Source organism: Anolis carolinensis, unplaced genomic scaffold, assembly GCF_035594765.1.
Source record: "Anolis carolinensis isolate JA03-04 unplaced genomic scaffold, rAnoCar3.1.pri scaffold_13, whole genome shotgun sequence".
Lineage (NCBI taxonomy): Eukaryota > Metazoa > Chordata > Lepidosauria > Squamata > Dactyloidae > Anolis > Anolis carolinensis.
The window spans coordinates 18,158,549-18,172,527 of NW_026943824.1; the positions used below are offsets into that span (position 1 = coordinate 18,158,549).

At 38.1% G+C, this 13,979-nt stretch overlaps 3 protein-coding genes across 13 annotated transcripts in view; 1 reads left to right on the forward strand and 2 right to left on the reverse strand.

Moving 5' to 3' along the window:
• Positions 1 to 5,770, reverse strand: part of iqck (IQ motif containing K) — a 64,872-nt gene extending 59,102 nt beyond the window's left edge. For 5 of the 6 annotated variants that reach the window (XR_010001123.1, XR_010001122.1, XR_010001121.1 and 2 more), the window contains exons 1-3: positions 5,599 to 5,770; positions 2,526 to 2,620; positions 1,102 to 1,240 (exon numbers count right to left, since the gene is read on the reverse strand). Coding sequence is in view for 2 of the 6 variants with exons in the window: in XM_062964204.1 (XP_062820274.1) it covers positions 1,102 to 1,240; positions 2,526 to 2,620; positions 5,599 to 5,770 (406 nt within the window). In the remaining 4 variants the exon portion in view is untranslated. Of the gene's footprint in view, positions 1 to 1,101; positions 1,285 to 2,525; positions 2,621 to 5,598 lie in introns of all 6 variants that reach the window. The other variant, XR_010001124.1, reaches the window with a different exon arrangement.
• Positions 2,994 to 11,112, forward strand: knop1 (lysine rich nucleolar protein 1). 4 transcript variants are annotated; one of them, XR_010001126.1, is made up of 3 exons: positions 2,994 to 4,135; positions 4,234 to 5,854; positions 9,960 to 11,112. XR_010001126.1 is itself a non-coding variant. In XM_062964205.1 (2 exons), the coding sequence occupies exons 1-2, from the start codon at positions 8,841 to 8,843 to the stop codon at positions 10,275 to 10,277; spliced, it is 441 nt and encodes a 146-aa protein (XP_062820275.1). In that variant the 5' UTR covers positions 8,825 to 8,840; the 3' UTR covers positions 10,278 to 10,512. The 4 variants fall into 4 exon arrangements, 1 of the variants encoding a protein (XP_062820275.1); XR_010001125.1 differs by having other exon boundaries at positions 2,997 to 5,029; positions 5,275 to 5,854; XR_010001127.1 differs by lacking the exon at positions 2,994 to 4,135 and having other exon boundaries at positions 5,723 to 5,854; positions 8,886 to 11,112.
• vps35l (VPS35 endosomal protein sorting factor like) overlaps positions 7,446 to 13,979 on the reverse strand; it is an 87,934-nt gene continuing 81,400 nt past the window's right edge. The window contains exons 31-32 of one of the 3 annotated variants that reach the window (XM_062964201.1): positions 12,716 to 12,842; positions 7,446 to 10,145 (exon numbers count right to left, since the gene is read on the reverse strand). In XM_062964201.1, the coding sequence (XP_062820271.1) occupies positions 12,744 to 12,842 (99 nt within the window). In that variant the 3' untranslated portion in view covers positions 7,446 to 10,145; positions 12,716 to 12,743. Of the gene's footprint in view, positions 10,146 to 12,278; positions 12,843 to 13,979 lie in introns of those variants that run through there. The other 2 variants (XM_062964200.1, XM_062964199.1) reach the window with 2 other exon arrangements.

Genomic DNA, 13,979 nt, shown 5'->3' on the forward strand with positions numbered 1-13,979 from the left:
TATACTAATAATATAATATATTGTATATACATATAATATTGATAATCTTATAATGTAATACAATATAAAAATAATACACAGATATATAAACCCCACTTGTCTAGTTGCCTGAATATATTGCACAAGATTTCCCTAGCCTAAAATGATACATTTTAATATATTGGTTTTATGGTTCCCGTCCCTTTGATCTGGTCATGTAAGCGTGATTTATTGTTATAATTGTATTATTTTACTTTGTTTAATAATGTGTATTATGTTGTTATGTAATGTTTGTGTTTGCCTTTATGACTGTAAACCGCCCTGAGTCCCATCCGGGAGATAGGGCGGTATATAAATAAAGTTTTATTTTTTATTATTATTATTATTATTATTATTATTATTATTATTATTATTATTATTATTATTATTATTATTATTATTCCAACAAACCTCACAACCACTGAGGATGCCTGCCACAGATGTGAGTGAAACGTCAGGAGAGAATGCTTCTGGAATATGGCCAAACAACCTGGAAAACTCGGGCTCGGGCTGTGGCGCAGGCTGGAGAGTAGCTGCAATGAATCACTGCAATGAATCACTCTGACCAGGAGGTCATGAGTTCGAGGCCCGCTCGGAGCCTATGTTTGTCTTGTCTTTCTTCTATGTTAAAAGGCCTTGAATGTTTGCCTTATATGTGTAATGTGATCCGCCCTGAGTCCCCTTCGGGGTGAGAAAGAAGGGCGGAATATAAATGCTGTAAATAAATAAATAAATAAATAAATAATCAAGGTGGGTAATTGCAACATTCACACTTGCCTCCAACAAACAAGGGTTCTTTCTTCCAACTTGGACTTTCCACAGATATATAAACCCCACTTTGTCTAGTTTCCAACAGATCTCACAACCACTGAGGATGCCTGCCATAGATGTGAGTGAAACGTCAGGAGAGAATGCTTCTGGAACATGGCCAAACAGCCCGGAAAACTCCCAGCAACCCATGTACACTTGGCTTTCAGAGAAAATGCATTGTTGGCAATACGCTTGGCTGAATCATGGCAAGTTTGGCTTATTTTCACTCTCAAACAGTTCTAATTAAAGAAAAGAAGTCCCATTCCAGCTTACATGTCTTTAGATCGGGCAGCTCAGGAGCCAATGGAAGAGAAAGGTGAGAAGGAGTCTTTTGCGGAGCTGTCTCGTCAGCAGTGGCCGATTTGCCCCGATCCTCATTCCAGGCTGGAGAAGTTCCAAGATCGCCAGGAACCTTAATGAGATAAATATACAAGGGTTCCCAGTCACTGTCAGCATCTGTAGCCACAGATATAGAGACAAGATATTAATTTATTTATTTGCTACATTTATATGCCGCCCTTCTCGCCCCGAAGGGGACTCAGAGCGGCTTACAAATTAAATTTACATACAATATTATATTATTAGCATAGTAGAATACTGGTAATAAATTACTATATTGTACTGTATCAATATATTGTAATATTATTAGTAATATTAAATGTAAAATATCATATATAATTAATATTATTATATTGTATTATTAGTATTATATCGTATTACACTATAATATTATGAATATATAAATATAAAGATAAACACAATTGAAGAGATCAGATTATCACCTTCCTGCCCTGGCTGCCTACTGCCTGCCTATATATCCTTTTAATCAAGAAAAATTGCTGAAATATGCAAGAATACAGGGAATAAGATTCATATATATTTCAACATTACACTGATTTCTAACAATAAAGTCAGCAGGTAGCGTGAAGAACAACACAGAGATGAACACTGCCTGCAGCTTAACGTTAGAGTCACATACCAACGAAGTTTCAGAAACAGGATCCACAAAGTGAAGAAGGACCATAACCAACTAGCAGAACAGAGTGGCTTTGAGTTTTCCGGGATGTATGGCCATGCTCCAGAAGCATTCTCTCCTGACGTTTCACCCACATCTATGGCAGGCATCCTCAGAGGTTGTGAGGTCTGTTGGAAACTAAGCAAGTGGGGTTTATATGTCTGTGGAAGGATGTCTGGGGTGGGAAATAATAATAATAATAATAATAATAATAATAATAATAATAATAATAATAATAATAATAATAATTTTATTTTTGTACCACGCCACCATCTTTCCAGAGGAAAAAGAAGTCTTCTCTGCTGGAGGAAAGTGTGAATGTTGCAATTAATCACCTTGATTAGCACTGAAAAGCCTTGCAGCTCCAAAGCCTGGCTGATTCCTGCCTGGGGGAATCCTTTGTTGGGAGGTGTTAGCTGGCCCTGATTGTTTCCTGTCTGGAATTCCCCTGTTTTCTGAGTGTTGTTCTTTATTTACTGAGCTCTGGAGGGCTCTGAAACAGGGCAAGGCAGCCACCATACAATTAGTATTCCTGCCTCTTAAAAGAGAGGTTTAAGTACTGTCTCTGAACACAATGGAAGGAGGGAAATGCCTATAATATTGGAGAAACATAAATGGGAATACCTGATGGAAATGGTATGCTAAAATAGTTCAAAGTACTCCTGGCTACATTGGATTTTACCTGAACGATAAAGAAAGGCGCCTCCTTTTTCTCAGGAACGTGTTCTTCTTTCTGTTCTAAACTGTCAGGATGGATTGGTTCACTTGCTGCAAACTCTTTTTACAAGAAATGAAGAAGAAGAAAAGTGGGGAATTAGTCCCTTAAAATCTGTAGACTTATTGTTACCCATTCATACCCCATTTTTCCAAGTGGTGAGGATTTCCAGGTGTTCCAGTGTTTATTCTAGGCTTTGGTTAGATATGCTGGATTTTGTATCACAAAATCACAAGTCGAACACTTCCCAAGTGTCTAGGACTGTGTGATGTATTATTATTATTATTATTATTATTATTATTATTATTATTATTATTATTATTATTATATTAAGACACAGCAAACAAGATAGACATGCTGGATTTCATATCACAAAATCACAAGTCGAACACTTCCCAAGTGTCTAGGGCTGTGTGATGTATTTTCTGAAGATGCACGCAGATCCCAGTAGGGTGGCCTTTTGCAGTTGGCAGATTGTGATTTTGTCAATGTCTATTGTTTCCAAATGCTGGCTGAGATCTTTTGGCACGGCACCCAATGTGCTGATCACATCAACATTATTATTATTATTATTATTATTATTATTATTATTATTATTATATTATTTTATTATGACACAGCAAACAAGATAGATATGCTGGATTTCGTATCACAAAATCACAAGTCGAACACTTCCCAAGCGTCTAGGACTGCGTGATGTATTTTCGGTTGATGCACGCAGATCCCAGTAAGGTGGCCTTTTGCAGATGGCAGATCGTGATTTTGTCAATGTCTATATTATTATTATTATTATTATTATTATTTCTTTGGAGTAGGTTATCCCAAAATCCATTGTTAAAATTAAAGCCCAATGCTTTATCTTTCTTAAAGCTTTCTTTAATTTATATATATTGGTACCAGGAAACATTTTTTTATTATCTTTTTGTATTTCCTCTAATTTGAGGTACAGTAGGGTCTCACTTATCCAACACTCGCTTATCCAAGTTTCTGGATTATCCAAGGAATCAATTTGTCAATTTGTTGTAAATTTGTTGTAAAATGTGATGTTTTTGTGCTTGATAAAATCATAACATAATTTGATGTTTAATAGGTTTTTCCTTAATCCCTCCTTATTATCCAACATATTCACTTATCCAACGTCCTGCCGGCCCGTTTATGTTGGATAAGTGAGACTCTACGGTATTAAAATTAAAGCCCAATGCTTTATCTTTCTTCAAGCTTTCTTTAATTTTTATATATTGGTACTGTATATTGATAATCTTATATTTTCTGCTTAGAACTGGATTATATGAGGCCCCTTCTACACAGCTGTATAAAATGCACACTGAAGTGGATTATATGGCAGTGTGGACTCAAGATAATCAAGATAAACTCTACTGTATTAAAATTAAAGCCCCATGCTTTATCTTTCTTAAAGCTTTATTTACTTTGTATATATTGGTACTGTATATTTATAATCTTATATTTTCTGCTTAGAACTGGATTATATGAGGCCCCTTCTACACAGCTGTATAAAATGCATACTGAAGTGGATTATATGGCAGTGTGGACTCAAGATAATCAAGATAAACTCTACGGTATTCAACTTAAAGCCCAATGCTTTATCTTTCTTCAAGCTTTCTTTAATTTGTATATATTGGTACTGTATATTGATAATCTTATATTTTCTGCTTAGAACTGGATTATATGGCAGTGTGGACTCAAGATAATCAAGATAAACTCTACGGTATTCAACTTAAAGCCCAATGCTTTATCTTTCTTCAAGCTTTCTTTAATTTGTATATATTGGTACTGTATATTGATAATCTTATATTTTCTCCTTAGAACTGGATTAGATGGCAGTGTGGACTCAAGATAATCAAGATAAACTCTACGGTATTAAAAATAAAGCCCATTGCTTTATCTTTCTTCAAGCTTTCTTTAATTTGTATATATTGGTACTGTATATTGATAATCTTATATTTTCTGCTTAGAACTGGATTATATGGCAGTGTGGACTCAAGATAATCAAGATAAACTCTACGGTATTCAACTTAAAGCCCAATGCTTTATCTTTCTTCAAGCTTTCTTTAATTTGTATATATTGGTACTGTATATTGATAATCTTATATTTTCTCCTTAGAACTGGATTAGATGGCAGTGTGGACTCAAGATAATCAAGATAAACTCTACGGTATTAAAAATAAAGCCCATTGCTTTATCTTTCTTCAAGCTTTCTTTAATTTGTATATATTGGTACTGTATATTGATAATCTTATATTTTCTGCTTAGAACTGGATTATATGGCAGTGTGGACTCAAGATAATCAAGATAAACTCTACGGTATTTAACTTAAAGCCCAATGCTTTATCTTTCTTCAAGCTTTCTTTAATTTGTATATATTGGTACTGTATATTGATAATCTTATATTTTCTCCTTAGAACTGGATTAGATGGCAGTGTGGACTCAAGATAATCAAGATAAACTCTACGGTATTAAAAATAAAGCCCATTGCTTTATCTTTCTTCAAGCTTTCTTTAATTTGTATATATTGGTACTGTATATTGATAATCTTATATTTTCTGCTTAGAACTGGATTATATGGCAGTGTGGACTCAAGATAATCAAGATAAACTACGGTATTTAACTTAAAGCCCAATGCTTTATCTTTCTTCAAGCTTTCTTTAATTTGTATATATTGGTACTGTATATTGATAATCTTATATTTTCTCCTTAGAACTGGATTAGATGGCAGTGTGGACTCAAGATAATCAAGATAAACTCTACTGTATTAAAAATAAAGCCCAATGCTTTATCTTTCTTCAAGCTTTCTTTAATTTGTATATATTGGTACCAGGAAACATTTTTTTATTATCTTTTTTGTATTTCTTCTAATTTGAGGTACATCTTGGTTTATATTTGGCCTCCTTAAGATTTCTTTTTTAGGTCGGCCAGTTGGTCCAACCCAGGAGCCTTCTCTGGTTAGTTTAGAGGCGAAAGACATAATGGAGGGTTTTTTAAATATTTATATATAGTTTTATTATGATTTTAAACGGCCCACCTGCGCAGATTTGGTCCCAGAGGCTTGGAGGCGGGAGCGGACCTTCAACAGCAGCAGTAACAGCAGCCATTTGTGAGGGGTTGCTAGGCAACCGCGGAGAAGCTACTTCCGTTTCCGGCCCTGGCGCGCCTGAGGCGAAGTTATTTTCCTCAGGCGGGAAAACGGGGACCATTTTGGAGGTTGCACCTTCTTTCACCTTTTTTCCTCACGTTTTGGACGAAGCAGAAGCTGAGATTGACAGAACAAGATTGACAGCGTAAGACTGACAGAACAAGGGCTTCATTTCGTGTGGGTTTCGTTCCTTCTTGGTGTTTCAGGCCTTGAGAGTTTCTTAGGCCTCATCTGCACTGCCATATTAAATCCAGGTTATTTGCTTTGAACTGGATTATATGAGACTAAACCAGGCCTGGGCCTACTTGGGCCTTCCCTACAAGTGTTTTGGACTCCAACTCCCACCATTCCTCACAGCCTCAGGCCCCTTCCTTAGCCTGCCACTTTTGGACTCTTGCTTACCGAGGTCTTCCTGCGAGTAGCTCTGTTGATCTTAGGAAGCTGTTTCTTAATGTGTTGTCGAAGGCTTTCATGGCCAGAATCACAGGGTTGTTGTATGTCTTTCGGGCTGTGTGGCCATGTTCCAGAAGCATTCTCTCCTGACGTTTCGCCCACATCTATGGCAGGCATCCTCAGAGGTTGTGAGGTATGGATAAACTAAGTCAGGAAAGGAAAGAATATATATCTGTGTAGAGTCCAAGGTGTGGCAAGAGTTCTTTGTCACTGGGAGCCAGCATTAATGTTTCAGTTAATCACCCTAATTGGCACTGGAAATGTTTTGTCCCTTGCCTGGGGGCATCCTTTGTTCAGTCAAGTCCTCATTGTGTTGGTTCCCATCTACTGTTTTGATTTTGGAGTTTTGTAATACTGGTAGCCAGATTTTGTTCATTTTCATGGTTTCTTCCTTTCTGTTGAAGTTGTCCACATGCCATTGAAATCCACAAGCATGTGGACAACTTCAACAGAAAGGAAGAAACCATGAAAATGAACAAAATCTGGCTACCAGTATTACAAAACTCCAAAATCAAAACAGTAGATGGGAACCAACACAATGAGGACTTGACTGAACAAAGGATGCCCCCAGGCAAGGGACAAAACATTTCCAGTGCCAATTAGGGTGATTAACTGAAACATTAATGCTGGCTCCCAGTGACAAAGAACTCTTGCCACACCTTGGACTCTACACAGATATATATTCTTTCCTTTCCTGACTTAGTTTATCCATACCTCACAACCTCTGAGGATGCCTGCCATAGATGTGGGCGAAACGTCAGGAGAGAATGCTTCTGGAACATGGCCACACAGCCCGAAAGACATACAACAACCCTGTTTCTTAATGCTTTGTTTTATTCCGCCAAGGAAAAAGGTCCTTTCTCCTGATCATTGTATGGTACAAATTTATTTACACACACACACTCATATATATATACACACAGTAGAGTCTGTGTAGAGACATAACTTGCACTTTCGGCCCAGTTTCTTTGGATCCAATCCAAGATTTTATCATTATATTTTTTCTGTGATTTTTTTATGACTTGTTTTTATTGTTGATTTATTTGTTTTATTGCTCTGTTTTTATATTGTTAATGTCCGGGCTTGGCCCCATGTAAGCCGCCCCAAGTCCCTTCGGGGAGATGAGGCGGGGTATAAAAATAAAATTATTATTATTATTATTATTATTATTATTATTATTATTATTATTATTATTATTATTATAATGTAAGGCATTGGCATGCTGGCTGATATCCTAACAGAGGATGGGCTACTTCCCAACAGATATAGGTTGCTGCAATATTTATTTATTTATTTATTTAATACATTTATATGCCACCCTTCTCACCCCAAAGGGGACTCAGAGTGGCTTAGAAATTAAATTTACATACAATATTATATTATTAGAAATAAATTACCATTTATTTATTTATTACAATATTTATATCCCGTCCTTCTCACCCAACAGGGGACTCAGGGCGGCTTACAATAAAACGCATATATAAAAATTATACAGTGCAATATAAATCAGTTAAAAATTATTATTAACTTACATCAGTATTCATAAAACACATTATAAAATACGGTAGGCGTGTTCATATTGTACTATATCTATATATTGTAATATTAATAATATTACATATAATATATAATTAATATTATATTGCATTATTAGTATTCTATTGTATTACAAAATAATATTAATATTATATGCATATACAATATACAGTAGAGTCTCACTTATCCAAGCTAAACGGGCCGGCAGAAGCTTGGATAAGCGAATATCTTGGATAATGAGGAATTAAGGAAAAGCCTATTAAACATCAAATTACGTTATGATTTTATAAATTAAGCACCAAAACAGCATGTAATACAACAAATTTGACAGAAAAAGTAGTTCAATACACAGTAATGTTATGTTGCAATTACTGTATTTACGAATTTAGCATCAAAATATCATGATATATTGAAAACATTGACTATAAAAATGGCTTGGATAATCCAGAGGCTTGGATAAGCGAGGCTTGGATAAGTGAGACTCTACTGTATTAGCATAGCACAATACTGGCAATAAATTACCATATTGTACTATATCTATATATTGTAATATTAATAATATTACATGTAATATATAATTAATATTATATTGCATTATTAGTATTATATTGTATTACAAAATAATATTAATATTATATGCATATACAATATATTATAATACTATATATTATTGTAAATTATATTGTATATTGTCTATATGTATATAGCGGCAGATGCCTTCACTGTGTCTGGTTGTGATCCCCAGGTTGTGCCAGTCAACTTCCGTACACTGTTATTTCTAGCACCCACCTTTGCCTTAATATTCAAGCAGCACTTCTTGTAAGTCAGGGCATGGTCCAGAGTGACTCCCAGATATCTGGATGTGCTGCAACGGCTTTTCCTCATCCTCTTTAATTTTGACTTTATTTTTCTAGGTTTTTTTGATTGAAAGACATAGATTGGATGACTATGTCTTTTGTGGCGAAATTTGGTGTGATTTGGTTCAGTGGTTTTGTTGTTTACTCCATGAGGAAAATGCACATTACATTTTTATATATAGAGATAAAGAAAGTTTTTATATCCCACTCTTCAGTCAGAAAATGTGAATTTGCCTGCAGGTTTATAATCCAATTAGGTAAATAAGACACAGTAGATAAGACAAGATGGGGCTGTATCTTGCTGGCCATGTTTTCCTTTCTCTGCTCCAGTCAAGGCGGCAGGCTCTCCAAGAAGAGCTTGACCAGGCGTCTGGCAAAACAAAAGCCATCGAGGAGGAGGGGGAATGGGTGAGTGTCAATCTACAATGACCTGGTCAGACAAGACTGTGCAGCCATTTGCTGCTGTCAGTTCCATATGCTGGTCATGTCCAGGGCTTGCGCATGGGTCACTCGTCTGATTGGGAGTTTAAAGTCACGCTATTGAATCAATTAGTCCAGTCCCTAGAGATGCTGAAGACAGGCCAGTAAACGCCAGCCTCTAGTGAGCTGTAATGACTGTTATTATGCCTGAAGGGTAGCATTTTCCCTTTATTCCCTCTCCTTTTGTAAATCCCCGAAAGTGGTTTGCATTGGCCAATGTCCTTCTAACTCAGGAGTCATTTGACAAGTGACAGGGAATCCCAAACATTTGATGGTGGCCTATCTGGGTTAGTTAGTGCCTAGAACAGGCCTGGGCAAACTTGGGCCTCCCTCCACGTGTTTTGGACTCCAACTCCCACCATTCCTAACAGCCTCAGGCCCCTTCCTTTTCCCCCGCAGCCGCTTAAGCGGAGGATGAAAGAATCCCTCTTTCTCTCTTCTGTGTGACTCAGTCTGAGTATCAGTCTTGCGGGTGTTTTGGACTCCAACTCACGCCATTCCTAACAGCCTCAGGTCTCTTCCTTTTCCCCCTCAGCCGCTTAAGCGTGTGGTGTGGGCAGGGTTATAGACATTTGATTGTACTGAGCATGTTCAGACTCAGAACTCCATTTTGTAGTCAGCCTGCTTTACACCTCAGTGGAGGTTGGATGCATGTCACTTAAGTGGCTGAGGGGGGAAAGGAAAGGGCCTGAGGCTGTTAGGAATGGTGGGAGTTGAAGTCCAAAACCCCTGGAAGGAGAACCAAAGTTTGCCCATGCCTACTCTAGCAACACTGTTGCTGCATTGCTGTGATTGATCAGGATTTATATTATCATCTAGAAACTGAAACACTGCAAATGTGCCTTGCGTTCGCCGTTATGATCATCTTCCTTTTGTGGCGTTGTGTTGCGTGGAGCTCATTATCTTCCCTGGCTCTTCCTTTAGGGCAGGCATTTTGGCCAGTGGGGCACAGCAGCGTTTGGGAGTTCAGAGCGGAAAGACAAGTTCCTGAGGTTCCTGGGAGGGTTCAAGAGGAGTTCTTCTGCGTCGGTGGCACAAGGTCTTCCCGCCCATGCGCCAAAACCGAACATGGCTTTGGACTGGAAGAAGGAACAAAGCCTCCAGCGAGACCTGCAAACCGAGTTTGAGACGGCAGTAAATCGGAAACACCAGGGAAACATCGGGCTTGGATTTCAACTTGCTGCCCGGAAACTCATGCAGATAGATAAATATGCCTCAAAATCTATCAAATTTGAAGACTGAGCTATTTGGGAAGGAAAGACATGATTCCCAAGACTGTGATAGATTTTCTTATTTACATGTTATTATCGGACACTCACAAAATGCCTTTTTGGGCAGCCCAGACACAAGGATCGGAACTGTCTTGTGCTCTTGTCCAAAATAATAACAATGCCATAGTTTTTAACGTTGTTTCACCTTGTTTTCTCATGTAACATTTAAATCTGATACAGTCTTTATATACATACTATTTTGGGGACCCAGCATTGCCCAGCTTATTTGAGAAGGGCCGTGCTTGTTTGTGGATGTTAGGTAATAGCAGTTTGGTCATATGTTATGCTATGCCTTAGAAAAAACTCAGTATTTCCTGTTGTTTTTTTATGAATGCTCCCAGTAGAAAATGCATAAGGATGTGGGTGAACTACAATTCCCAAAAATCTTGGGTCACACCTCCCAAAACTCCCCCAGTATTAACAGTTGTCCATGTTGGGTCTGTGTCCCAAGTTTGGTCCAGATCAGTCATATGCTAGGTTCAGTGTTCTCTGGATAAGGATGAACTACAACTCCCAGATTCCCAGAGCAATCACCCTGAAACTGTGCGAATATTCAGAGTTGGCCATGTTGAAGAATCCTCCACCTTGTGCAATTGAACAAAACAAACAATTTCGCATCTGTATGCTTGCCCACAATGCCCTGCCTCATGCACAAAGGAAGAACTGTTTCAAGCTACAGACAATGCAGTCACTGTTGCCCGTTTTTGGTCTGAAACTATTTAGCTGCTTGTGATCTCTTTATCAGTTTTAAACAGTTTTATGCAGTGCTTTTGACACAAAATAAATAGGTTTTATGTTGCAGAGAAGGACCTTTTGTTTCTATAACTAAATCCAAGGCATTGTGTACATTACCAGTGCTGCATTATTAACGTACACAGTGTTCTCTATTTTAAGGTGGAGTCACCTTTTCTCAAGGGATTCTGTTATCTAGTACTTTAAAAGAATACGAAAAAGCTGAAGTCACTCATGGGGCTTAGAATCAAAAGAAACGCAGAGTGAGTTATAAGCGTGTTAATGTTTACAATGATTCAATAATCTAATAATTATTAATCTAATAGTAATATAGTAATTACAATGATACCATAATCTAATGATTAGGAGCCCCTGATAGCACAGTGTGTTAAAGCGCTGAGCTGCTAAATTTGCAGACCAAAAAGTCGCAGGTTTGAATCCGGGGAGCGGAGTGAGCTCCCGCTGTTAGCTCCAGCTTCTGCCAATGTAGCAGTTTGGAAACATGCAAATGTGCGTAGATCAATAGGCACCGCTCCAGCGGGAAGGTAACGGTGCTCCACACAGTCATGCCAGTGGCCACATAAACTTGGAGGTGTCTATGGACAATGCCGGCTCTTCAGCTTAGAAATGGAGATGAGCACCAACCCCCAGAGTGTGAGTAGATCAATAGGTACGGCTCCGGCGGGAAGGTAACGGCACTCCATGCAGTCATGTCTATGGCCACATGACCTTGGAGGAGTCTACGGACAACGCCGGCTCTTTGGCTTAGAAATGGAGATGAGCACCAACCCCCAGAGTCAGACATGACTGGACTTAACGTCAGGGGAAACCTTTACCTTTACCTATTATTATTATTATTATTAATAGTAATGCAGCCATGCCATTGGCCACATGACCTTGGAGGTGTCTATGGACAATGCCGGTTCTTTGGCTTAGAAATGGAGATGAGCACCAACCCCCAGAGTGTGAGTAGATCAATAGGTACTGCTCTGGCGGGAAGGTAACGGTGCTCCATGCAGTCATGCCAGTGGCCACATGGCCTTGGAGGTGTCTATGGACAACGCTGGCTCTTTGGCTTAGAAGTGGAGATGAGCACCAACCCCCAGAGTCAGACACGACTGGACTTAACGTTAGGGATTAGTTAATGGGAATGAATACAATGGTTTGCTTAAGACTATTTTTGAACTTCACACTTAGAAATGCTCTTCACACCCAGATGCTTTCAAAAATCTATCACAAATTGTAGGCGTTTTCCCATTTATTTTCTTTGTAACCAACAAACAAAGAGCAATGTTGTTTGAAAAAGCATGTTTGTGTTGGAATTCAGAGACAAACCTTGCAGCTACCTGTGACTGGGCAAGCTCATTCCTCAAAGGCAGCCCAATGGGAAGGCCACTGATCAGCAGTACGCCGACTCAAGTTATAATACCAATTTTTTTCCATTCTGAAATGGCATGATACCATTTGACACAACCGACGTGAGAGTTTTCCGTCCCCTTTGAACCGTTAATGCCTGTGCAGTGGGAAACGAAACGTCATTTCAAAAATGATTGCAGGGCAGGAGATTTCTCCTGCTTCTGCCCAAATACACCTGTCATACTGAGGGAGACTTTGAAAGGAAAAAGATACCGGGCGGCAATAACAGCCTGAAATGCAACTCGAATGAATGTTATAGACCTTGGAGAAGGGCCTTGTAGTCTCTCTATCAGGTCCTGGACTGCAGCGGGAGGCGCAGGGCCAGCTCTGAGAAATGGCTCAACTCGGGGTGTTTGCTTTGCCTCTTGATGTGCTCTAAGGTTCTGACCTAGAAAAAGAGGGAAAGAAAACAAGAACACTTTGGAAATCAGTTCTTTTTTTCCAAAAGGTTCTCTGTGTTTCTCTGATTTTTTGTTCAGCATTTACTATACCCATTCCAAACAGATAGGCCAAGATTTCCTAGATGAGAGCCATGCGTGAGTTAGGGCCTTTTACCCTAGCACTCAAGACCTGGCTCTTTACTAGAGCTTTTAATCTATGTTAATTTTATTAATATTTTTATGTATGTATTTTTATCCTTTACAATTTTATCTTGTAAATCGCCTAGAGCATCGTGGATGGAGGGCGATTAATAAGTAATTAAATGATGATGATGATGATGATGATGTTTAACCCAAGGAGTCGCAAAAGATGACATAGAATTTATTTTATTTTACCAGTGGGAAAAGAATTAGACATGTAAACCACAGCCTTCCCGAAGGCGAAGGAGGAGCCCTCCTTGGCCTTCCCCGCCCAGGAAGTAGTGAGGCTATTCAGTGCAATTCACATTGGCCAAAAAGCCATTCCCCTAGAACGCAAGTACCCAGCCTTCCAAGCAGAAAGTCTATTCCATTGTATTCCAGCTCACCAAACAAGGATTCCCATAAGAAGAAAACAGCCAGGCTTTGAGGCTGCAAGGCTATTTACCGTATATACTCGAGTATAAGCCGACCCGAATATAAGCCGAGGCACCTAATTTTACCACAAAAAAACTGGGAAAACATTGGCTCCAGTATAAATCGAGAGTGGTAAATTTCAGAAATAAAAATAGATATGAATAAAATTACATTCATTGAGGCATCAGTAGGGTAAATATTTTGAATATTTACCTAAAACTTTAATAATAAAAACTTTATTTATACCCCGCCACCATCTCCCCAACGGGGACTCGTTTTTATCTTTTTTAAGATAAAACTGTCCAACTCTGATTAAATCATTATTCTCATCTTCTTCAATGTAAATATGCTTATGTATCTTTTAAATAATAATAGAGTAAAATAATACATGTAATAATAATAATAAATACAGGAAAATAATACAAGTAATAATAAATAGAGTAAAATAATAAATGTAATAATAATAAGATCAGAGTGAAATAATAAATGTATTAATAATAATACAAAATAAAGTAAAATAAATGTAATAG

What these genes read in the sequence shown, in the direction of transcription:
- knop1 (XM_062964205.1), top strand. Translation starts at nt 8,841, where the DNA reads ATGGGGCTGTATCTTGCTGGCCATGTTTTCCTTTCTCTGCTCCAGTCA. An exon ending in TCGAGGAGGAGGGGGAATGG is followed by an intron (nt 8,964 to 9,959) that starts GTGAGTGTCAAT and finishes CTCTTCCTTTAG; the next exon opens with GGCAGGCATTTTGGCCAGTG.